The sequence below is a fragment of the Megachile rotundata genome, chromosome 15 (genome assembly GCF_050947335.1).
Source record: "Megachile rotundata isolate GNS110a chromosome 15, iyMegRotu1, whole genome shotgun sequence".
Classification (NCBI taxonomy): Eukaryota; Metazoa; Arthropoda; class Insecta; order Hymenoptera; family Megachilidae; genus Megachile; species Megachile rotundata.
In genome coordinates, this window is record NC_134997.1 from 2,467,284 (window position 1) to 2,492,151 (window position 24,868).

At 31.2% G+C, this 24,868-nt stretch overlaps 3 protein-coding genes across 11 annotated transcripts; 2 read left to right on the forward strand and 1 right to left on the reverse strand.

The window, feature by feature from the left end:
• Nucleotides 1–787: 787 nt before the first annotated feature.
• SMC6 (Structural maintenance of chromosomes 6) lies at nucleotides 788–16,617 on the forward strand. Of its 9 annotated transcripts, none has more exons than XM_076540602.1 (20): nucleotides 788–920; nucleotides 1,802–2,068; nucleotides 2,752–2,873; nucleotides 3,700–3,892; nucleotides 3,962–4,114; nucleotides 4,204–4,448; nucleotides 4,518–4,637; nucleotides 4,740–4,870; nucleotides 11,711–11,911; nucleotides 11,993–12,189; nucleotides 12,285–12,431; nucleotides 12,503–12,687; nucleotides 12,798–13,108; nucleotides 13,190–13,409; nucleotides 13,476–13,834; nucleotides 15,155–15,320; nucleotides 15,435–15,548; nucleotides 15,646–15,843; nucleotides 15,930–16,063; nucleotides 16,136–16,617. In XM_076540602.1, the coding sequence occupies exons 3-20, from the start codon at nucleotides 2,769–2,771 to the stop codon at nucleotides 16,161–16,163; spliced, it is 3,207 nt and encodes a 1,068-aa protein (XP_076396717.1). In that variant the 5' UTR covers nucleotides 788–920; nucleotides 1,802–2,068; nucleotides 2,752–2,768; the 3' UTR covers nucleotides 16,164–16,617. The 9 variants fall into 9 exon arrangements, with proteins under 9 accessions (XP_076396717.1, XP_012142312.2, XP_012142313.2 ...); XM_012286922.2 differs by having other exon boundaries at nucleotides 830–1,448; XM_012286923.2 differs by having other exon boundaries at nucleotides 830–1,365.
• A 740-nt stretch (nucleotides 16,618–17,357) lies between these two features.
• CPR1 (cuticular protein 1) lies at nucleotides 17,358–18,744 on the reverse strand. Its single transcript, XM_012286927.2, has 2 exons — nucleotides 18,385–18,744; nucleotides 17,358–18,048 (listed from the first exon to the last, which is right to left on the reverse strand). Exons 1-2 carry the CDS (start codon nucleotides 18,394–18,396, stop codon nucleotides 17,425–17,427), a joined length of 636 nt encoding a protein of 211 aa, XP_012142317.1. The 5' UTR covers nucleotides 18,397–18,744; the 3' UTR covers nucleotides 17,358–17,424.
• A 3,141-nt stretch (nucleotides 18,745–21,885) lies between these two features.
• On the forward strand, nucleotides 21,886–23,931 carry CPR2 (cuticular protein 2). Its single transcript, XM_003703999.3, has 2 exons — nucleotides 21,886–23,013; nucleotides 23,146–23,931. Exons 1-2 carry the CDS (start codon nucleotides 23,002–23,004, stop codon nucleotides 23,827–23,829), a joined length of 696 nt encoding a protein of 231 aa, XP_003704047.1. The 5' UTR covers nucleotides 21,886–23,001; the 3' UTR covers nucleotides 23,830–23,931.
• The last annotated feature ends 937 nt before the right edge of the window (nucleotides 23,932–24,868 follow it).

Sequence of the window (24,868 nt, forward strand, 5' to 3'; positions counted from 1 at the left end):
TGATCTATTTTGTATACAACTTGTTTCATCATATTCGTGACATTTTCCTGATTAAAATGAGACCAAACACGACGTAATTTCAGTTATATGTACTTGCAATATCTTATTGGAGTAAAGTCATCGATGTACGCGTAACATTTTACGTCGTAGTCCGTTATGTGTCGGAACGTAAGACACTTTTTGAAGTAAACAATTGGCTGAGAGGTGAGGAGTCCTGCCTCGTAATCTGTACATCCTGTTTGTCGTAGGTTCGATCCCACTGAAGGTGGTTTCTTTTCATGTTACGTTTTTCATTTTTTTTCTTTTGTAATTGTGAAATTATAAATAAATATAGCATGTGGCGTCATCTTGCAGTGCGAGCAATGCATTTCGTTAGAAATGCATAAAAAAAATAATTGAAAAATGCACTTCCTTCTCCTTGTTCGTAAAATGAAAACGCGCGCGGTGTAAATTGGTGTATGAGAAAGTTATCCCAGCATTATTAATTAATCTTGAAGTTAATATGTGTATTCTTTGTGTTTAACGTTAAATAATTAATTTGTAATTGGAAGTGTGTTATTAGTTTTTGATTTTTTCCGCTCCTGATTATTTAACAGTAATAATATTAAAATAAATTCAGTGTTTTTAAATAATTGTTATTTACAAGATATAAAACATTTGCAATTAATAGTATACATGTACAATAATATTTAATACGTGTAATAGAGATCCTTTATCATGTACAATACTAACTACGTATTATAAAAATAAAAATCGAAATAGTGAGACAGATTATGACTGTTCATGTGTTGTGTACAAATGCAATTCCCCTTCCAAAGAGACGTTTCTTCGCAGTAAAGAATGAGTGTGTCATCAGAATGCATTGTGTCGTTGACGACAGTTCTGTATCGGCTATTGCTACCAAAGAATAAAATAAAGAAGTATAATATTTTAAACGTGCTCACTTCGCAATAATCGATAGAAAAGTGAACGAAGAGCAAGGTGTAACCGAGTGTCATAAATGATTTTCAAACTTTGTCGTAGATTGGCGCTCCATAAAGATTGTTCTTTATTTTTTACTATTATTTTTATGATATCACTTCGTTAACTTATTAGTGTGTTAATTTCATTATCTGTTCGTTATAATTTCCTATTCGTTCAAAAGGAAATAATTATATATCATAGAAAAGATCGGGAAAATTGTTAAAAAAACATAAAACATAACTAATTTATTATATATTATTTGTGGAATTAATATTTTGTGTTTGCACATGATACATTTGAAAAGAGAATATCATGATACGATTGCTATCATCTATTAGTTTTGATGCAGTGTTTTTTAATGGTGGGCCCTTTTAGCGGTACCCTCTGGGGTGCCATATGTATGTACGTATAGCCAGGCCTGAACGCAGTCAGCACCAAGCAGCGCGATATCCCAGCGGCCATGTTGTTATTCAAACGACTCGGATGTATTGAATTCTCCCAACCAAAACTTCTCTGCGAAGAAGTAATATTTCGACAGGATTTCTTTTGCATACTATTCCCAGAAGTTTAATCTAGGTCGGTACGGAGGCCTATTTTGCAATTTCGTCCAAAACAATTTTATGAACTGAAAACTAACATTTCTTATAGAAGAAAATTTTTCGCGTCCCACTTTTCCAAAAACGGCCTCCGTACCGACCTAGATTAAACTTCTGAGAGTAGTATGCAAAAGAAATCTTGTCGAAATATTACTTCTTCGCAGAGGAGTTTGGTTGGGAGAATGTGTGTTTTGTCGTAGCATCCTATTTACCGTCCTTGTCTCTCCTAACCAAAAACACAGTTAGTAGACAGAGAACATTCGACGAACTTCACACCGCTCGATCTAGTGAATTTCATTACGCTTAAGTTGGCAACGAATCCCAGCACACAACCACACAACAGTAGATAACCCATTCAGTGGAAAGCAGAAGGTAACTGTTGACTGCAATTGGTATGGAGTCATCTGAAGCTAGTAGAGTTCTAAAAATCCTGTCTTCTAATTGGATGTTGAGATTTTGTATTACAAGATACGATTGGTTGGAATAGGCATTATACGAACTTGATTATGGTGAGATGATGGAAAGATTGTGTTTGTAAGACGTAAATGGAAAATAAATATTGTTTCATGGCGGGAAAAATTCACGTGGTTGTGTATTAATTTTTAAGTTGTTTGTGATAATTAAAGAGATAAAATATCAATTACTAAATCCTTTATATCAAGTTACTAACTGAGTTTCATAATAGAAATGTAAAAGATACTTTGTTTCCGCTATAAAATCTAAGTCGGTCAAGTTTATTATATTACTGCAACGTAATTTGTATTCTATAATGTTATAAAATATGTTAAAACAAGTTCATCAATTGTCGTAAGCATTATTTTATGTGTATTTAATATAAAATTAATATTTTTGAATGTTGTTTAATTAGTTTTACCTATCGATTTTTTAGCAATATTTTGTAATAAACATTGTGATCTCTTGGTTGTTTAAAATAAGTAAATTATCTGATTACATCTTTTGATATTTGTCATAAAATACTCAAAAATCATAGGAATCATTATAGTAAACATACTGTTTGGCTAATAAGTTGCAATATTTTGTATAAAATACGCATTTTGTAAAACGTATTTTGTTATATTTTAATTAATGAAACAGTATAATATTTATTTATTAAATTAAGGTAATTTATAACAAAATTAATAATATCTATTCATTTACAATTTTTATACAAATATATACATTTTTTGTGTAGATTATATTTATATAGTCATGGGGAGTGACAGAAGCAGGACAAAAAGGAAATCTGGCGAAATAGAGGAATATCATTCGAAACGTGCAAAAGGAAAAAAGAATGGTTTTCATTTTACGGAAGAGGTAAGTATTTTTTATTTTATAATACTAAATTTACTTTTTAATATATTGATGACATTGCACAAGATTTAGTACTATATTATCTTTTAGCATTTTGTTAGGTAACATAAACACTATGTCCTTTTATATTAACTTTATAATTTTTGTTGATTTTATTCACTTTTCAATATTTCCTTTTTAAATGTTTGAAAGTTTCTTTGTTTATTCTACATAATCTTAAATTCTGTTTGTAGTCGCAACATTTATTGTTTATGTTATTGTTTATGCAGAAAGCAAATGTTATTATAGGTTACATTCTTATATTCCTTTTTTAATATTCACAAGGGAGATGTTTTCCAGTAGAAGAAATTAAATTCCAAAATCTCTTATATTTTATTATCTTTATTATCTTTTTTCTTTTTCACCTTGATTAGCTATAAATGATTTCTCAAATGATATTGTTTCCTTTCTTTTTATTTACTTTGATGTCAATTTATTATCTTATTTAATATTTTTTATATACTCTTTTAAAATCGTATGGTTGGACTCATGTATTACTTTTCCTTAAAATGTTTCTTTACCTATCTGTATTCTCATATTGTTTCTTTTTCTTACTTTTATTATATACAACTCCATCTAATTCTAAGGTTCACTATAGGCATTTAACCTTAATTGTCTCCAACCTTTCTTATATTTTGCAGTCCTAAATTTTTACTCCATATCATTATCATTGTCTAATCATGCAAATATCTTCATTGTAATGGGTTACCTTTTCTGTTGCTCCTTTTACTTTAGCATTTTACTATGTTTTTAGATTAATGTATTATTACATACTTATATTATTTTACAGTGTAAAACTGGCAAAATACAGAAAATTCTAATACGAAATTTTATGTGCCATGATGCTTTGGAAGTAACATTAAATCCAAATGTAAATTTTATTGTTGGTCGTAATGGAAGTGGTAAAAGTGCGATATTAACAGCTTTGACAGTTGGTCTTGGTGCTAGAGCAAATATTACTAGTCGTGGAGCATCTGTTAAAAGTATAATTATTTCAAATGGTACGAAGTTTCTAAAATTATGTTTTTGTTATGCAATGTTTTTATTTATAGATTTTATAAAAAAAGGGAAAAATTCTGCAATAATTGAAGTAATGTTACTTAATAAAGGACCTATGGCTTATAATTCAGATGTTTATGGTGATACTATAACAATTGTCCGCAGTATTGGAAGTTCATCAGCTTACAAAATAAAAAATTGGAAAGGTTTACAGTTATTTCAATTAATCATTATTTAAATGATTATTTATACTTTATTTACTTGATAAAAATATGTATTAAATCATTTATGACAGGAGAATTAATATCAACAAAACGAAATGAACTAGATAATATATTGCAAGCAATGAATATTCAAATAGATAATCCTATTGCTATATTAAATCAAGATATATCAAGGACATTTTTAGTATCATCTAAACCCGAAGAGAAATATGAACTATTTATGAAAGCAACACTCCTGGATAAAATTGGTAATAATTACAAAGAAGCTGAATTAGTATGTCAAGAAGAACATGAAAAGTTAAAACATTATACAGAAGTATGTATTTAATATATTTTTGAGAATAATTATTTTATTTTAAAGATACTGTTAATGTATTTTATGTAGACTTTATCTGAGGCAAGAAAAGAAGTGGAGCAACTTAAACTAAATATAAAAAGGGCAGAGGAAATTGATAAATTGCGCGAAGAAGTTGTTAATCTCGACATGGAATTATTTTGGGCTATTGTAAGTACTAAAATTAATGTATAGAAATTTCAATTCCTTATTTATGATTTTCAGTAAACGACATAATATAAAATAGTATAAAATGTATATCTTCTAATACAGGCCATAGTAGAGGAAACGAAATTACAACAAGTTGAGAAAGTTTTTAGAAAATGTGAGGACAATTTAAAACAACTTCAAGATACTGAATCATCTACGGAATTAAAAGAAGACGAAATAAATAAAAAAATCCAGTATGACCTTTTAATAATTATTTGTGTTGGTAGTTAAATGCTAGTTGCCTTTCTACATGATTTTGCATAACAAAATCTATTCAAAAACAAAGCTAGAGATTTGAGGTAATTGTTTAGAAAGCAAACGGCTTCTACGATGTTGACGATTTTTAAATATTCGCGATAAAGTATCCGTAGTATTACATTAAATTTTTGTTGTACGCTTGTATTTGTGGCAACGTTTGTCGTGTACTTGCTCTTTTTGTAAATAACAGCGTAGCGCTCGACAAATGATGTATGCTGTAAGAGATAAAAGATCGAATGTAATCAATGTCAAATGATTTGAAATGAACAAATTTAGACTTGAACAGCTCATCGCCCTATAGATTTTGTTTTTTCATGGCTATGGTTATTCAAATATTATTAAAACTTAACCTAATCTAATTCACTAACTGGACTAGAGTAGATTATGTTACATTAATATGCACCGCGAAACAACTCGCCATCTAGAACCAAATTAAACAAGATGGAAATTAATTACACTTAATGTTTTGCAAATACGTAAAATTATCCTACATATTAGAAGTGAATATTTAAATCATGTTCAAAATCATTTGAGATTGCTTAAGTTGCATGTTTAAGACTATCCGTTATACGTACATTGGTTGCCGAGTGTTGTGTTGTTTAGAGAACAAGCGATAAACATCAAACGCATACGGACGCGTAAGCTGTAACGTATGTATAGATATGTGTATGGGGGAAAGTCAGTATAATTGTATCAATAGCTTTTGACTAATGTTTAACTAACAAAGGACATCACCCAAACGTTACACACCGATTTTAATGAAATGTTTATATATTGTAGAACTTGAAAAAATATTTGACACGTAATTTTTTTACGTGTGAATATTCACTTTGAAGTGGTGAAAACCCTCAAAGTTAGAGTTGAAAAAGCTATTTTCACAAATATTTTGGGAACTATTAGCCCTAGATAAAAGATTTAAAGTGCAAATTTTTCGGTTTTGGTAGGCCAATAATATGGCGTAAGTGGGTTTCTGAAAAATATGTTAATAATTAACATTATTTCAAATTCAAATTATCAAATTTCGCATGCATAAGGTCGGAGTTATATGCACATTTTATACTTTCCCCCCGGTGTATGACTGATTTCTATACATAACATTCTATCAACTCTATTACATTACATTTGTTATACTAATTTATTGAAAAAAAGAACTTAGGAGTCTATTGGTATTCCTATAAAATATGAGGCCCGAGACGTTTGACCCGCGTTATAGGCGTGTACTAATGGTAGTATTCAATGAATGGAGCATCAAATAGTACGTATTGTACTTGCATTAAGTGTGACAAAGTCGTCATTAATTTAGATCAGTGTTCGAAGTTACTTGCACATTTCGGGCCGATTCCTGAGTACAGTATTCTCTCCGTAAATGTTACAACTGCCGGTCTCGATTGTAACATTTATGGAATAGGTACTACATTCTTTGTAGTGAGCCGAATATAGAAAAAGACAGCAACACAAAAGACAAAGAGGGACTGAGGTTCGGCAAACATGAAAGACTTGTGCGTGTTCTGTCTTTTAAATTCAAAAATCAAAATTCTTTATTTTTGGTTTTTCGTGAATGAAACTTTGATCATGGTATTCGTCTCGTTTTTCTAATTAAAATGGTACCAAACATGGTATAATTAAAATCATAATTACTTGTATAGCAAGCCGTTAGGAGGAATTCGTATCTCTGCTGTAAATGTAAAGTTTGTCGTAAATGTGAAAATCCGAAACTTTTATGGCTTGTTACATAAGTAATTACGATCGTAATTATATTGTGTTTGGTGTCATTTTAATCAGAAAGACGAGACAAATACGACAGTAAAAGTTTCATGAAAAAATAGTAAGAAATAGGAAAGTTGCAATCTTTTCCTTTGCTTGCATTAGTATGTTTATCACCGATATTCGTTCCTCATCGTTTCGGCGACTGATCGTGTTTCATTCTTGACTGATTTCGAGGGGGATCCCCCAGTAGTGGGGATAGAATTTTAATATTTACGGTAGAGATCTTTTTAGCATTTACGGAGGAAATACTGTAAACGCCTTCTGTACTCCCACTACTGATCTAGACTCGACGGCCGAGCCTCCTATCGCACGCGTGACATAGCGTCTCAGGAACGTCCTATGATACATACGAGGTGTGACCCAAAAGTAACGAGACTGGTCCAGTAAATCATTGTACTTGTAGAATCAGTTCTCTGTGACATTATCACCTTCGAAGTAGTCCCCTTTAGCATTCACACACTTTTGCGTTTGGTGCTGCCATTGCTGGTAACAGTTCTGGAACGAGGTTTTTGGAAGTCCTGTCGGGAGATTCTCCGTTTTTGCCTGAACCTCTTCAACTGAGGTGAAATAGGTTCCCTTCAAGCGAAATTTAACTTTAGGAAATAAAAAAAAGTCGCATGGATCCAAATCAGGTGAATAAGGAAGATGCTCCATCACAGTAATATTTTTACAGGTCAGAGACTGCTTGACAGACAGTACCATGCGAGCGTGGTGCAACAGCTTTCAATCGCTCTACAACTGTGGCCTTTTTCCCCTAATTTTTTCTCGAAGTCTTTTTAGTACTTCAATGTAATAGTGTTGGTTAACAGTCTGACCGCTGGGAAACCACTCAATCATTGCAATTCCGTTAATGTCGCATTTTAATTTTGACATGCATGTTTTTTTGGGTTTTGGGGATCCTGAAGATTTCCACTGCATCGACTGGCGCTTACTTTGTGGGTCATAGGTAAAAATCCATGTCTCATCACATGTTACAACAGATTTCAACAAATTTTACAAGAAACTTGATGTTTATTCGCTGTTCGGTTTTTACGTTAGACATTTTTCCGACAGAATGCAGTTGCATGTGTTCACTAAATAACGCAATACTTCCAAATGGTATGACCGATTCAATCGAAATTTGAAACATGGATAGAGGAGCTATGTGGGATAATGCCACAACAACAATTGCTGCCAATTCCATTGATTTTTCAAGATACACTCCGAGTCTCGTTTCTTTTGGATCACACCTCGTACATATGACTGGATCCATTCGTGATTATAAATTTCCGTAGACTGTTAATAATTTTTATTTTTCCAGATCTCTAAAGCTATTAATGTTATTTTTACGTTTATGAACATCTTATAAATATATTATAATTATAATTATTATATATATATATTATATATAATATATATAATAACAATAATATATGATATAATAATTATAATTTTGTCAATAGCTTTTCACATCACGCAAGAGGTAGTACTGTTGATTCGTGCTTTTCTTTTAAGTGGCTTTACCCGCGGATATATTCCACTAATTCCTAATAAAGATAATAAACTATGTCACTCGGCAGGAAAACAAATCGAAACCATAAGCGTTTTAATTTTCAGTTGATCTGGGTCATTTGCACGGATAGTATCTCCACAGATAATGTAGAAGAATTAATTTGCGTCAACGAGGATAATGATGCATCGCTTAAACACGAACATTTTTCTGCTTTTATATTTTTCTTGTTAGAAAATGAACATTTGCATAAATATGTGAACCCCAATATAGAGAAAATTCCCGCTATTGACAAAATTGTAATTATTATAACATGTGTTATTGTTATCTTACTCTTCTTACTGTATCTTCTCTTCTATCTTTTTCTTCTATCTATCTATCTATCTATCTATCTATCTATCTATCTATCTTTCTTCTATTCTTTCTTTTCTTCTCTATAGTACAAAATCATAAGGTAACGGTGTCACGCGTAACGCTGTAAAGGGGTTCGCTACCCCCTCTACTCCACAATCTAAGGTCCACTCACCATGACACTTCAGAAGCATATTTCACACGAAATAGACACGAAGCGTCTCGGGCGGTCGAAGCGGCCAGGGGGCACCGCCCCCTAGTTATATGTATATATGAAAGATGTTTATAGGCGTAAATATAGTATTAGTAACTTTAATGATCTGTAAAAATACAAATTATTGGCAGTGCAAGGAAATTTTTAATCACGGATGGATTCGTACATATCTCTTGTAGGCCGTCCCTGAAACAAAATGTCTCACGTGCGATCAGCGGCTCGGCCGTCCAGTCTAGAGCGGAAGTGGAGGTATAGTAGATGGTTACTCAGGAATCGGCTCGAAATATGCAACTAATTCCGATCACTGATTTAAATTATGTGTAATTAAGATTATGTTCCACGTTTTTTGAAAAATATGGTAATTCTGAAAAGACTTAATTTTGTTGAAGTTCTAAAGAGAACTTTGAGATTGATTGATTGTGGCCCTGAACAAGCACGTTTGTACCTTGACAATATATGTATTTGTATAAGAAGCAGTTATACGCCAAAGTTTAATCATATCGTTTCTTAATAGTTTCGAAGGCCAATTCAAAAAAAAAGTCTTGAAATGATAAAAAAATAAGCTATTTTCAGAGTTGCAACAAAACCAGTTCTTTTTAGAGCTTCAACAAAATTAAGTCTTTTCAGAACTATCATATTTTTCACAGACGTTTGGGTGATGTCCCTTTTAACGCTAATCGGCGGTTATACGTATCGGAAAAGGTTGTTTAAAATATTGATTTCTGCAATATATTAAAAAATCACTGCTTTCTAAATAATTACAAAATCATTATTTTCAGGAATACCCCACATATAAAAACAATTCATGCAGTAGAACTATTCATACTTCATTTTTTAATGTTATTGAAAAAATATAGACTGGAAAACTTAATTTATTTAAAAAAAGTATATATCTATTGTTATGCCTTTTTGCAAGTGTTGGTGTGTTTTAGTAATTTGTTGCAATCTACGCGTATACGCTATTATTTCACTGCATTTTAAGACAGCAAGCCTTAGTACATAAACTTTATATAAGGCATTTCTTATAGAATAATTTTTCAACGTTTCGATAACATTGCAGTTAGCACTATCAATCTATTTCCAGATTCCTGGTAAAGCTAGTTGTACTAACCTGGATGCACATGTTTTTCAAATACAGAGACGAATTTTTTCTTTATTAAGATTCTCATGTTTTTAAATCTGTTGAAACTGTTAAATTTAATTATAAATTAATTAAGTTCGTTAAATAATATGTAGTTTGTCGGAGCATGTATTTTGAGTCATACAATGCTTTTTGCAACTGGGTCAAGTTGCAAAAGTGTTTCAAGTGAAGTTGGAAAACATAAGGAGACGATCCTTCTATGTTATATAAACTTTGTAGTCGGATTATGATTTTTTTTCGTAAGTGCATTATTACATTTGTAGAATATAAACACACGTTGCTTTTATGTAATTTTATTTTGTGAATCATATCACGCTAGATCGACCACTTTTTTATATTTATGTCAGGAGTTTTGTTTATTCTTGTTGTTTAAAAGGTATGAACCTTTGAATTCCAAGATTTTTTGACTATTTTGGTTTAAAAGTTATAATTACATATTATTATAATAAGTTATAAATTTGACAATTTATTTTGGACCAACGACAAACGGGAAAGAATTTTTTCAGAGAGTTTATTTAACACATATTAAACTACGAAAAATAATTTTTTTATTGTCATTTCTGTACAAAATGGGGGCGACAGAGCCCATCGGCGGAAACAGCTTTGGTAAAAACACCGCCACGGGGGGACGGATTTCTCGCCATGTATAAGTCGCGTAATGAAAAATCAAAAAAATTTGGAATTTATGTACAATTGACTTTGAAAGTACGTAGGGGTTTTTTGATTAATCAATTTTTGTAGAAATAATGTGTTTTTTAAGAAATGAATCGATTTTTTGCATGAAAAAAGAACATTGAATTGTTTATAAAAAAAAAAGTTTACATTGAATCAAAAAATAGCTACGTACTTCCAATATTGTTGTGAACTTACTGTAAAAAATTTAAATTCAATCCATGCAATAGTTACCGAGAAATCCGTCCTCCCAGTACGAACAAAGTGGTTTCGAGAAAAACGCGTTTAAACTTTTGTGAACATTTTAATCATTTGAATTTTTTGTTCATCTTTAATCTGCAATGCCTGCTCCATACATTTGGCTATCCAGATTAATGTTTGCCACCTCCTCTACTTTTCTGGATGCTTCCGTTTGTTTTGTAGGTAACAAGTAAACTTATTGTTTCAAATGGTAAAAGTAATACGAAAGCGATGAATTGCAGCACGCCACGTGAGTACTCAGTGCCGCGCTCTGAAGAGCTGCGGAAAAATTGATAATTGAACCATTTAAAATTTGTTTTCCATTATAAATCAAATGACATTCAATTCTTAAGACCCTAGAGCAGCGTTTAAGCCAAAAAAAATTGAGTTTTTGAAAATTCTAGAGTGGTTTTACCCCTTAATAAATAAAACATCGATTCTTTTGCACCTTATTGAAGCATTAATTTTTAAGACACAAACTTAAAGAAAGGTGTTCGTTTTAAATAGAACTTCGCAAAAGACAGTTACTTCTTTGATTTTAGCCTTTTAGACGTTTAACCATCACGAAAAAATTTACAGAATAAGAAATTCTTTACAATTTTTGATGAAATAAATTTTGTATATAAAAATTATTCCAATACGTCAGTCTATCAAAATTAAGAAAAGATGATGAAAAATGTATTAATCCACAACTTCACATTCATGGACCACATTCATTTTGTTTCAGTGGCATTTAATAACTTTTGTATGAATAGTTTTTTTTACATTCGTAATGATTTGACAGAATGTAACAAAAGATTAGTCTTTTGCTATGATATTTGCAATTTGAAAATATTTTCATAGATAGATACGAAAAAAGTATTAATGCATGATAATACACCATTATTGTTTATCTTTTATAGATCATTGGAACAAGAAATTGAACAGGCAGCACAGGAAATCAGCAATAGTTCTGAGGCAATTAATAAAGTAAAACAAGAATGCGTTGAAAACAGAGATGCGTATTCCAATAAAATACGCGAATGGCGTTTTGCACAAAGTAAAATTAAAAGATTAGAGGATGATATTAAGATGATCCAAAAGGAAATAAAACGATTAGAATGGTTTACATCAATTTTTGTATTTTTTGAAGACCGATAATTGTCTTTGTGACCTTGCTATATTTATTTTTTTTAATTTTGTAGTGGAGATAATGCCGAACAGAATGAAAGGAAACAAATGAAACAACAATTAGCAGATTTAGAAGAAAAGTTGGATGAGATTGAGGCGTTATTACGGACTAAGGGAAATTTTCAAATGCATTTAGAAAATGAAAAAATGCGTCTTTTGAAAGAAATACAAGTTTCAAAACATGAAATTAACAACTGTGAAAATCGAATGCGTAAGTATAATATTATCATTTGTTAGAAATGTAAGAGAATATATAAAAATAAACAATTGGATTAGTAAAGATTAAAGGATTTAATTCTATTCTAGAAAAAATTAAGCGAGAATTAAATGCAAGAAAACAATATACTGATAATGCGTTCGCTGTATTTGGCCGAAATATACCACGGTTATTGAGAAGGATTGATGAAGCATTTGAAATTGGACAGTTTAAAGAGAAGCCGCGCGGACCATTAGGTAATACGTTATATATTTTGTTTGGATTAGAAATTTCATTCGATTTACTTTATAGTTTACTCGTATTTTAGGAGCGTACATAAAAATGAAGGATTTAGCCTGGGCTCCTGCCGTTGAAAATTATTTAGGGCCTGATATTTGCAGCACATTTTGTGTAGATAATAGTCACGATGCTAAATTATTAAATTTAATTATGCAGGAAATTTATCTAAATGAAAGAACCCCGCAGATAATATGCAGTAAATTTTATAAATCGGTAAGAAATTTTTATATAAAACTTGTATTATGTTACGGATAACTCAAAATTTATATAGTACATTGAAAGTTTAAATTATAGTCAAAATTATTGTATATTTATTATTTTAGGTTCATGATGTTCGTGCTCATTGCGTTTCTTCGCCTAAGTATTCTAACCTTCTAAATGTGATGGATATATCAGATCCGGTTGTTACTAACTGCTTAATTGATCAACGCGAAGTTGAATGTGTTTTGTTAATTCCAACTAATGTTGAAGCAGCTGATATTATGTCAGATGTTACTAAGGTACCACAGAATTGTAAAAGAGCTTTTACTCTGACAGCTGATACCTTTTATCCTGACCCTTGTTATAGAAGTTATGGTGGACCTCATAACTTAAAAGCTAACTTTCTTCAGGTGTCTGTTAGAGATACAATTAAGTATGACTTCTTCTATTATTTTTATCTTTAATTTTTGTCACATATTTTTGTTATATGTGTATTCTATTGGTTTTTAAACAGTGCACTGGAAGAAGAGTTTCGTACTATAGATAACGAAAAAAATACTACGATGAAAACATATACCACAATTTGTGAAAAAGAAAAACGTATAAGTGCCGAGTTAATATCTGTTAGTGCATCAATTACAGAACTTAATACTGCTCAGGATAAATACAAGACATTAATTAATGATTTAAAAGACAAAATTGAATCTAACGAAACTGTTTCTATCACTTTATTCGTAAGTAATTTACATGAATATCTATATGATGTTCGAAGATTATATGAAATATTTTATTTTATGTAGAAAAATGAACTAAATGAATTAGAAAAAAAGATACAAGAGGAGAAACGTGTAGAATCACGTTTAAATAAAGATGTTAATAAACATAAAAAAAATGTTGAACGTTCAGAAGAAGAAATTAAACGTTCCAGGGAATTAAGACAGAATTTGGACTCAAAAATTAATCTTTTGAAGGAAAATATAAAAGAACTAATAAATGAAAAAGAAGCGATGCATGCAAAGAGCCGGCATGCTGCAAAAAAGTTAGAGGCATTACGACATGCTTTACAAAATGCAACAGCGGAATTTGAAATACAGCAAAGATGCACAACAAAGGCAGTATCTGATGCTACTGCTCGATGCGCAAAAATAAATACTAAAAGGTCCATAATGAAGTTACATGATATATCTATGGTTTGGTGCAAGAAGTATCACATACATATAGGGTGCTCACGCCTGAGTGTGATAGCACGATATTTCATGAACTATTTCATGAATTATTGATGACACGAAAAAGTGTTAATATGGAAATTGCAGGATAAAAGGGGCTCTGTGTTTTGGCGTAAACAAAATTTTTTTAATGTTATTAATATAAAAGATATTTATATTAATATTTATATTAGGTTAAGTTTTGTTTTTTAAATGGAACTATGTATATATTTTTTTTTTCGATCACGCAATAGTGCTTTTCAAGACGAATTCATTAAGATTTAGTTTATTTATCCGATTTTTATTACTTTTCGAGATATAACGCTTAGAAATTTACGGATTTTCATCAGGGACGTCTCGATTTGAGTAGAAATAATAATCACGGTCTTATTGTTACGGTAAGTATGTACCGCATGTTTGACTTTGCCTGACAAAACCGATAGCCGGGCTCTACGGTCCCGACGGTAAGTCCAAAGAATAAGAAACGTAAAAAGAATTGTGCATCATCTTTGATGCGGAAAACTTAGACCGTAATGGACAATACTTTCCACGTTCTTTACTCTTCGGACTTGCCGTTGGCAGGCAGAGTCAAACATACGACACTCACCGCAACAATAAAACCATTTTTGTGACTTACTACTCAAATCGAGACGACTCTGTTTAAAGTCAGTAAATTTCTAAGCGTTATATCTCGAAAACTAATAGAAATTTGGTAAATATGTACATTAAATATTAATGAATTCGTCTTGAGAAGCACTATCGTGTGATCGAAAAAAAAATATGTAATTCCATTTAAATAACGAAACTTTACCGTCACATCTTTTAGATTAATAACATTAAAAAAATGTTATTTACGCCAAAACACAGAGCTTTTTCATTCTGCAATTTCCATATAAACATTTTTTTGTGTCATCAATAGTTCATGAAATATCGCGCTGTCACACTTAGGCGTGGGCTCTTTGTATTATACACCTTATTACTGAGAATTTCTTGCCATTAATATTCTTTGCGTGAAGTTTATTCTATAAAACATTTTCATGTTGATATATACAAATATCATTATAATAATTTCTGTACAAAATTTGAAATTGTTTTTTATATAGAATTTACAGTTGTTTATTAACTAAATACTGATTTTAACTCGTTTTTATAAAACTATGACTTTGATATTTCGTGTACCAAGTCATAATATATATTATATTAACAAATTTGTTGTTGCAAGATTAAATATTTAAGCTTGTATTATGGTGCCATAAAATTGAATATTTTTGTAGATCGGTTAATGAACTTGAAAGATTGTCTAAAGATTTGAAAGCTAAAATTCGCGAAATAGAGTTGCGGTTTGGAACTATAGATAAATTACGCAAAGAATTGAAGGATAAAGAAGCAAAGATGGGTAAAAATTTAGAATTGACTAATAAAATTGAGAAAAATTATAAGGTGAGTTATAAAATACAATGTTTCAGTCGTATGGTGTTTAATGTATACAATGCACAAATTATTATTATAATGTTGTCATTAAAATAATTATCACATGTATATATTGAACTATAGTTACATCTTCAACGACTGCAAACACGGAAAGAATCATTTTCTAACTTAAAGCATATGCATGGAATAAACATTCAAAATTCATTTTCAAATGTACTCGCTTTACGAAATAAGAAGGTACAAAGATAAATTCTTTATTTAAGAACTAAAAAAGAGTTTTCTACTTCATATATTAAGGTTTATGTTGTTTTCGTACATTAAATACTTTGTTCAGGGTACTATAAACATTGATCATGGCCGAAAAATACTTGAACTTGTAGTGAACTCCCAAAATGATAATAAAAAATCAATAAATGATGCAAGATCATTGTCGGGTGGTGAAAGGTCGTATTCGACTGTTGCTTTCATTTTAGCACTTTGGGACTGTACTAATTTACCATTTTACTTTCTTGATGAATTCGATGTTTTCATGGTAAATATATTTTGTGAATATGATGCTTTTTTAACGTTTGTATAATGTCCTTTGCGAAATCTTTACGGGCAATTTTTTTAAACTAGGATAAAGTAAATCGACGAGTCATAATGGACATCCTTTTGGATCATGCGAAAACGCATCCACAAAGTCAATTCATATTTTTAACTCCGCTAGACACGTCTAATGTGTTAGCTGAGGATTACATAACAATCCATCAGTAAGTGTAATTTAAATCAAATTCAAACTGTAATTGCAAATGTACACCATATTTACATATACGAATTTTTAGGTTAGCAGAACCAGAAAGAACAGGGTAAAATTTATATCAATATTTCATAAGAGAAATGTTACTTCTACAATAATAGATACATAATAATGCATAGAACTACGTAAAATGTTGTAATGATTGATACTGTTACAAAAGTTTATAACTAGAAAAGTAAAAATAAGTAAAAAAAATATATTTTTGTAACTTTACGATTAACGTTAAGAAACAGTAATTTAACAGGTTTAAATTGGTTTTTGTCATAATTGTTAAGTTCAGGAAAATTCAGGAAAATAATTTATTTAAAATACATGTAGTTTTATTTATCAAGTTATATGGTACTTTATTCTGTAGAAAAAGATGTACAGATAAGTAGTTTATAAATAGTGATTTTATACGAAATGTTACTTCAGTATTTTTAGAATTCTTTTATTACAATATAATAATTATAGTATAAAACTACATACAAAATTTATGCAAAATAAAAAACAGATTATAAATACAAATGTTTTATTTGCTTTATTCGCATCTTATTTATAACGTCTCAAATAATTTAATTTGGTTGTTATATATCCAACTATGAATGTAATGTATAAGAAAATAAAAGAGTGCCAAAAAAGTCAGGTATACGAGACTATAAGTAGATCAAGGTTTGCACCTTCGAACAAATCTGGTTTGTCCCGATTAACGCAACGACTCATATTACATGCATTACACATAAACAGTCCAATAGGTACGAGGCGTGGTTACGTTGTGTAACCGGCAACATTGGCACTGGCAGAGAAAGTGTTCGAACCATGAAGTCTGTCCGTGAATTGTAAATGAAATTCAGCCTTCTTGACAAGCAATAGGAGCAGTTGAAAGTGTGGACATAAAAACTTTGTCATTACTTACATGTTTTTTCTCATGCACCATGCATTTGTAATGTTTCTCTCCGTATATGTACTTGATCAATACTTAAATGCTCCGTAATTTAAATAGGAATTCATTGTTTAAGCTACTTTATCAGTTTATGAAAATTGAGCATAAACTAGTTTATGGTAAAGGTAAAAATATTTTTTGCACTATTTACTTAATTCTTGCGGTATTGTATATCCATACATGAGTTTAAAGATAAATAACCACGAATATTGTTTTTTTTTTTTAATAACCGGAAAGATTATCAGTGTAAGTCTTGCCGTGTTAAGAGATAGAAACATGGAAGGTAACAGAGTTCAAATGAATTGAGAAAACAGTAACATAACTATTTTGTGCAGTTGCTAAAAAACCGTAATTTATTTGAGAAACATTATTCCTAAAGACAACAGATCGATTCAGTGGATGTAGGCCGTGGCTGGGGCAGCATAAGCAACAGGAGCGGCGGCATATTTAGCGATGGGGGCAGCGTACGTTACAGCTGGAGCAGCGGCAATTTTAGCTACTGGAGCAGCGTAAGCAACTGGGGCAGTGGCGATCTTGGCAACGGGGGCAGCATAGGCAACTGGAGCAGCGGCGATTTTGGCTACTGGTGCAGCGGCGACTAGGGGAGCAGCAGCAGCTTCTTTGCGAACGACGGCATTGAATCCATTAACGGGGTCAGCAGTGTAGTCGACGATGCGTTTGGTTCCGTCAGCCTCGAGAAGAGAATAGCTGCCTTGAACTACGTCTCCGTCACGGGTTTCTTGCTGGCTCTTAGCATCACCGGTCAGACTGTCGTGTACGTCATAGGCATAGCTGTATTGGGGATGGGGGTCGTAGTCAGCATCTACTGCTTTAGCCACGGGAGCCGCCACTACCGCCTTAGCTACGGGAGCCGCTGCTACTGCGACTGGCGCGGAGTAAGCCAATGGAGCGGCGTGCGCATAAGTTAAGGGAGCAGCGGGAGCATAAGATAACGGAGCAGCTTCCCGTAAAATTCCGGCGTTGGCGGCTGCTACCAACACGGTGAATGCGATAAACTGTAAAGAAACACATATAATATAATTAATTGAATACCTATAATTGTTAAATATACGCATTCCAGGCGAAAAGCATTGTAAATCAAGTGTTTTTTACTAAAATTTTTAAGTAGATGATGAAAGTTTCACGAAAATTTTTGAGTTAGGTCACGTGCTCTACTTTCAAATCAAAAATCATATAACGAGAAGAAACACTACTTTAAGAACTATTACATTATAAATTAGTGCGTATATCAACAATACAATATATTACTATTGGTGAAATATGTTTCAATAATTAAGGGAGCAAAGTTGAAGGTACCACTGAAATGAACTACGAGTTATTGTTCGTTATACCTTGAAGGCCATTACTGCTTGCTTGATTGGAAGATCTCTCGATCTGTACGTCTGTAATGCGAATGATACTACAGACGGGTTGTTTTCGGCTTTTATACTGTTGTGAGCAGGACCTACGGGTACGCTGACGTAACTGGGTGACGGTACCTTCGATGGTCACCCGACTTGTGGCTGCAAAGTGGCACAAAATTGAGCAAGAAATCGGACCACACCCAATACGAACAATTCGATCAGTGACGATAGTCGTTGGACCATCATGAACACCATCGCCATGTACTAGGCCACGTCCTTGTTGTACGTTACTTAATCTGATCTGTTTTTGATTAAGGAAAATATGCCAACTTCCTTTTTGCATATATTTTACGAATGAGATCTGTGAGTTTCTTTATTTACAACAACAAAAATATAATGCATAAATATTATAATATATTACTATTAGCGACATATACATAAACATTATGTTCTGTATCATGTATAGTTAGACTATCAAGTCAAAAGCTTAAGTTCTTTTGTTCCTATATATTTACGAAATTTACAACTATTAAATATGTAATGCACTTACGTGTTTATAGTCGCACGTACTTTTTATCATTTTTTCTTATACTTACATTATTTAAAATTAACACAATTAATTATTCTAATGAAATGTATAACAATATTAATAATGTCATTACTTCAAACTCGAAGTTAAATAAGTATTCAACAAGTATATTATATACATTTTTCAAAGCATGTATTTATGAAGTATATAAAATAATAGATATTAAATATACTGTATCTAAACGTAACAATTACTTATTGATAGTTGGGAGATGTAAACTTCTTTTTTGGTTAATTGATATGCTCTTATAAGGAAATAAAAGTGTCTTATAAGGAAACAAAGGTGAAGACCTGTACATAACTTTAATTGTCATTAATTTAATGTTGCCTTTTAAACGTTATAAATTAATTTATAAGAAGTAAAATATAGTTCAAATACTGAAACTACGATCGAAACTTTCATAAATTTTTGATATACATATAAATGTTATAAATAACATTATCAAATATCAATTTCAGGTAGTAATTCACAGTTTGATTTTTTATTAAAAATTGTATCATATTGAGATCGTAGCGAATAATTTACAAATTATCTTCTTCTTACAGTGAAATAATTGTAAGGTGTAAAAGCTGCACTTTGATAAACTTTGTGTTAAATAAAATTAAATTGCAAATTTTTGAAAATTAAAGATTGATAAGGAATAATTTTTAACCGATGTTTATGTGTAATTTTTCATAATAGTTAGAAATAAAAGTTTTAATTAAAATTTGTAACATCAATATTTTATGGAAAATTAATTTTAATTATTAACTATTCGTTTTTAATAAAATATAGAAAAATGGCAGGTGTTAAAGACCTTTACATTTGTTAGTGTTCATTTAATTTTATTGAATATTTCAGTTCAAATCTGGAAATAATTAGAAGAACAATTTTTCACATACTTAAAATGAAATCTAACAATAATTTTCTAAAAACTAGTATTTTGTGTACATTACGTATAAATCGGTATAAATAATTTGTATATACTGATTTAAAAAATGGTACGAATGATCACTTATTAATATCGAAAAAGTCTTGCGTTAAAATTGACAAATTTCAGTTTTAGCTTATCTACAAATTTCAAGCATCCGTGTCTCATTATTCCCAGAAATCTAAGAAAAAGGATCGGAAATGTTAATCGCAGTTATCAATGTTATTTGTCACATGATGGCCTATAGGTTAGTAGTGCAAAAAATTTTGTTCAACAACCTTGAGTTCTTCCATAATTGGCGGAATCAACTGGTTTTTTTCGCGGTATAAAAAAATAAGAAAAGAACGAGGTTAAGCGTCGATGATGTAAGAAGTTAATGACGTAAGAGTGATCAGATTTTTGTACGATTAATGTGATGTAGCGAAATTTTCATTGGAGTTCAAATATTTCTCTATCCTTAATTCTATAGCAAGCATAAAGAAATTAACCGCGGAAGATTCTATTCCTATGTCTTAAAACACTTATTTGGAATTTTACACAGCAGTTGGAAGTTTTTACGATTTCACTGTTATTAAAAAAAATTATAATTTTATGTAAATATATGTATATGTATACTAATTATAACGTATATCAAATTTACAGAGAACAGTTGTAATGTAATTATAACCGTGTAAAAAGATGTTGGAAAAAATTAAAGATATATTAGAGAAAGAAATATATTGTTGCCGTCCAAAAGTACAATTGGTCATGTCCAAAGTCTCTTTGGTATGTACAAAATTTTCAAATAATTCAATGGTTTCTTGTTTGATCTATAAGTAATGAAGATAGGAAATATTGCGATATTATATCAATATTTTGTGTAAAAAATTTGTAATAACTTTACTTCGGTTATGTAGAATATTCTAAAAAGATGGAATTTGAGATAACAGATAAGAAGAAACTATATTAAAGATAACAATGACTTAAGTTTTACTTAACGAATGTTAAATGTTATTGAGATGTAAGACAAATCTTCTGTACCAACCTAATAGTAATTAATTTCAATATTTATTATACTATAAGGACGGACGACATGAATTCAAATTGACATTGATTTCACTTGAACCTTTCTGTCGATTACTGTGCGAGATACTTATTCGAAGTGAGTGACAGACATCATGCAAGGTATAAGTCTTGATTTTGGATCTGGATCAGTATATTTCTCCAATGGCCTGCGGCTATCAATCGATCGAGACGGACCTCGCGATTCGGCTGGCCCACCTATTTTTTTGTTTCATTATGAAAGTGCTCCACTTCAGTTTGCCAGTAACGTTAGATGTGACGCAACGATCGACGTAGATCAGGATACACGGACTCGAAAGTTTCACAACGTACCTGTACTGACAAATTCTTTTTATCATACAGTGTTTCACACAGAATTTGGAGAAATTTAGAAAATCGATTTGTAACTGGTACAATTAAATTTCAATCAACGTCGTACAATGATACGAAATGTCGGTGTGTCCAATGTAGTAGAAAAAATTCATGAATTAAAATGTAAGACAAATTTGTATGCATGTGATGATCAGAGTGTAGACAGAAAAAGGAATTTAATTTCTATTGGCCGATTAACTATTTACACATCTAGACCTCAGAATCAGAATTTACGTTTTATACAAAAATTCATTAACTTAAACCTTTTATAAAAAAATTACATATTACGTATTCTTTATCTCAAAATTTTTGCTCTTTCTGATGAAAAAATTGAATTCATCAGTTTTCTGATAAAAATAATATTAAACCTATATTGTTTTGCACATTTTCTGTACTATTCATTTATCTACTGTTTTTTTCATGTTTGCAAAGTATAATACGCTTTAGTGATAGAGACAATGTGTACATAATTTGATTTTTGATGATGTTGGAATTATTATTTTTATTATACATCTGATTCCTGTATCATTTTTTTGAAGATTTGTGAATATCTTGTATTAAAAATATTTATTATAAAAAAAAAAATGGAAAAAATATTGTAAATTTATATTTTGGAAACGAATAATAAAGAAACTGCAAACATGAAAAATAAAAAGTGTTGTCAGTAATTTCGATAATTATAAAATTTACTACTCATTTACGTTTGACAAAATACGAGGTTTTTATAGCATATTATTTTATGTATTTGAATAATATATTATGCATTTAAATAATTTACACTTGTGGAATGTTCGGTAAGAAATCGTCGAAATCATCAAGATTGCATAAAAGTAAAACTTTACATGGCGAACAAAATAATTTAGGAAAAAGAGTTGATTAACATTGTAAACATGATATAGAAATAACGTGTGTCAGTCAATGTTAGAAAATTAGAAACGCATTTAAGCGTTTTTATTTACGTGAAACGCTATCAATTTGAATTCGTTTAATACTTTTTTTAAAAAGTTTTGTTTAATTGTATTTTTTAAATACAAAAATTAATCGGAAATTTCTATTAAGCTTCATATTTGTCAGTATATAATCTGTAAACCATTTCAACATTTCTAATAAAACATTTTTATTGTCTATAAAAATTACTTTATGGACAAAATAAAGTGTTTGTCATAATTTTTGTACTGTTGGTATGTAAGTTGTATTTAAGTATGGAAACAAAGAAGTATAAGTCGTAAAGTGAGTGCGTTTTATGCGCTAATAAAATAATTTAAAAAATGTTATTTTAATTATTCACAATTTCTATTTAACAAGGAAGTTAGTAGTAACTGTTAATTTTGTAAAGAAAATTGAGATAAAAAATAAATACTGTTAAAAGCTAGTAACATGAGTGCCTACTATTGAACAAGTTACTTTGATAATCAGTATGCAATATTGTTCATACTATCTGTTAGTCTATGTAACTTTATACTAGAAATTTTGAATGAGGATGTGAACGTATATGTATTTGCAAGAGCCAAGTTCAAGTACGATAACATTCAATACGATCTGTTACCGAACTTTGAAAGCTTGGCAAAACCCGACCAATTTGGTGGGGGAGATCGGTGGTAAGAGCTCGATCACCGGTATATAAAGCAGTCCGAATAAACGTTGGACATCATCAGTCGCTCAGTCGATTCAAATCAACCTAATCTTTTCAACAATGGTGTTCAAGGTGGGTGATGTATTTTGACTTTCGGTTTATACAAAATCGCTAAGCCAATACGAATGACTAAGAATTCGTTTTTACTAAGTATCACTTAATAGAGTTTATAAGAATTTTTAATGATTACTTTCGTTATTACAGTTCATTGCCTTCATCGCCTTCGTGGCCGCCGCCAATGCCGGAATTTTGCGTCAGGGTACACTAACCTATGCCCCCGCAGCTCCATTAGCGTACACTCATGCCGCACCGTTGGCGTACTCTGCACCAGTGGCAGTCGCAGCTCCCGTAGCTAAGACGGTGGTAGCTAAAACAGTGGATGCCGACTACGACCCTCATCCCCAATACAGCTACGCTTACGATGTACACGATAGCTTAACTGGTGATGCTAAGAGCCAGCAAGAGTCCCGTGATGGAGATGTAGTGCAGGGTAGCTATTCTCTCATCGAGGCTGATGGAACCAGACGAACAGTTGACTACACCGCTGATCCAGTCAATGGATTCAATGCAGTGGTCCGCAAGGAACCAGCCACTGTCGCCGTGAAAGCTGTTGCCCCTGCTGCACCCCTGACCTACGCTGCTTCTGCGCCAGTTCTTGCTGCTCCAGTTGCGAAGTACGCCGCCCCCATAGCACATGCTCCAGTATACACCACGAAAGTTGCTGCCCCAGTTGCCGTTGCCCATGCTGCCCCAGTCGCTGTTGCCCATGCTGCTCCAGTCGCTGTTGCCCATGCTGCACCTATCGCTTACTCTGCTCACCCTCCTACTTTTGCCAAGTACGCTGCTGCACCAGCCCTGACCTACGCTGCCCCAACGCACTATTTGTAAATGTACTTCCTTCGTAAAATCGATGTTCCGGACTCAGGCTGAATCTTTTATTTATTTTTTTAGCAGACTTGTTTGTGATCGATTAAAGTCGTTACAAATGTATATGAATTTTCTTCTTTCCTGTCTTCTTTTATCCATTTGTACGTTTTTCCTTTGCACTCTACCTACGTATATATATATATAAGGATATATATATATATATATATATATACATACGTATATATATATATGTTAATGAACCTTGTTCATTAACGAGTTATAAAATATTTATGCTTCAATGTCATCAGAGCGAAAATTATACATTACTTAAATATATAGTAATTATTGATCTTACACAGATCGTTTATCAAATTGTTCTTAAGTATCACCAAAACAGATACGATTTCTTTGGTTTCTGAGTCATTTTTGTAATCTCATCAAGGTCGTCAAATTTCCTCTTTGTTGTCTACGGATATGTATTCGTTTTATGTGAACTTAGCAATAGTAATGTAAGCTATGTTTAATTTAACGTTAGTGACCAGGTATTTAAGACTAATCGATAGCCATCATTATACTAAATGCATTACTATGATATGATACTTATTGGCAAATATGTATTGTTACAATCATTCTTAATAGTAGATTTACACCATTTAATAAATTCATAATATTTTCTAGAAGTTATAAATTATTCCTTAAAAAACAAAACAATATTACGACAGGTTCAAAATTTTACTATTTCGCAATAACACGATTCAAAAGAATTGTAGGAGGAGTAAGCGTTTAGTATTGTAGGAGGAAAGCGTTTAAATTCCAAAATTCAATTTAAATTATTGCATAATTAAGGAAAATTAGAATAATACAGTCTTCCGAAATTGAATACATGATTAGTAATTTATCAAACAGCAGTTTGAAGTCTTTTAAAATGTGCATTTATGATAAATGAATAACAATAGTTATTTAAACAATGGACTATATTTGACGTGTTGCTTTATGTTACATGTTACTTGAATTGCGCTACTATTTCTTATATCACTGTAGAAAGCTTGATAATGTCCTT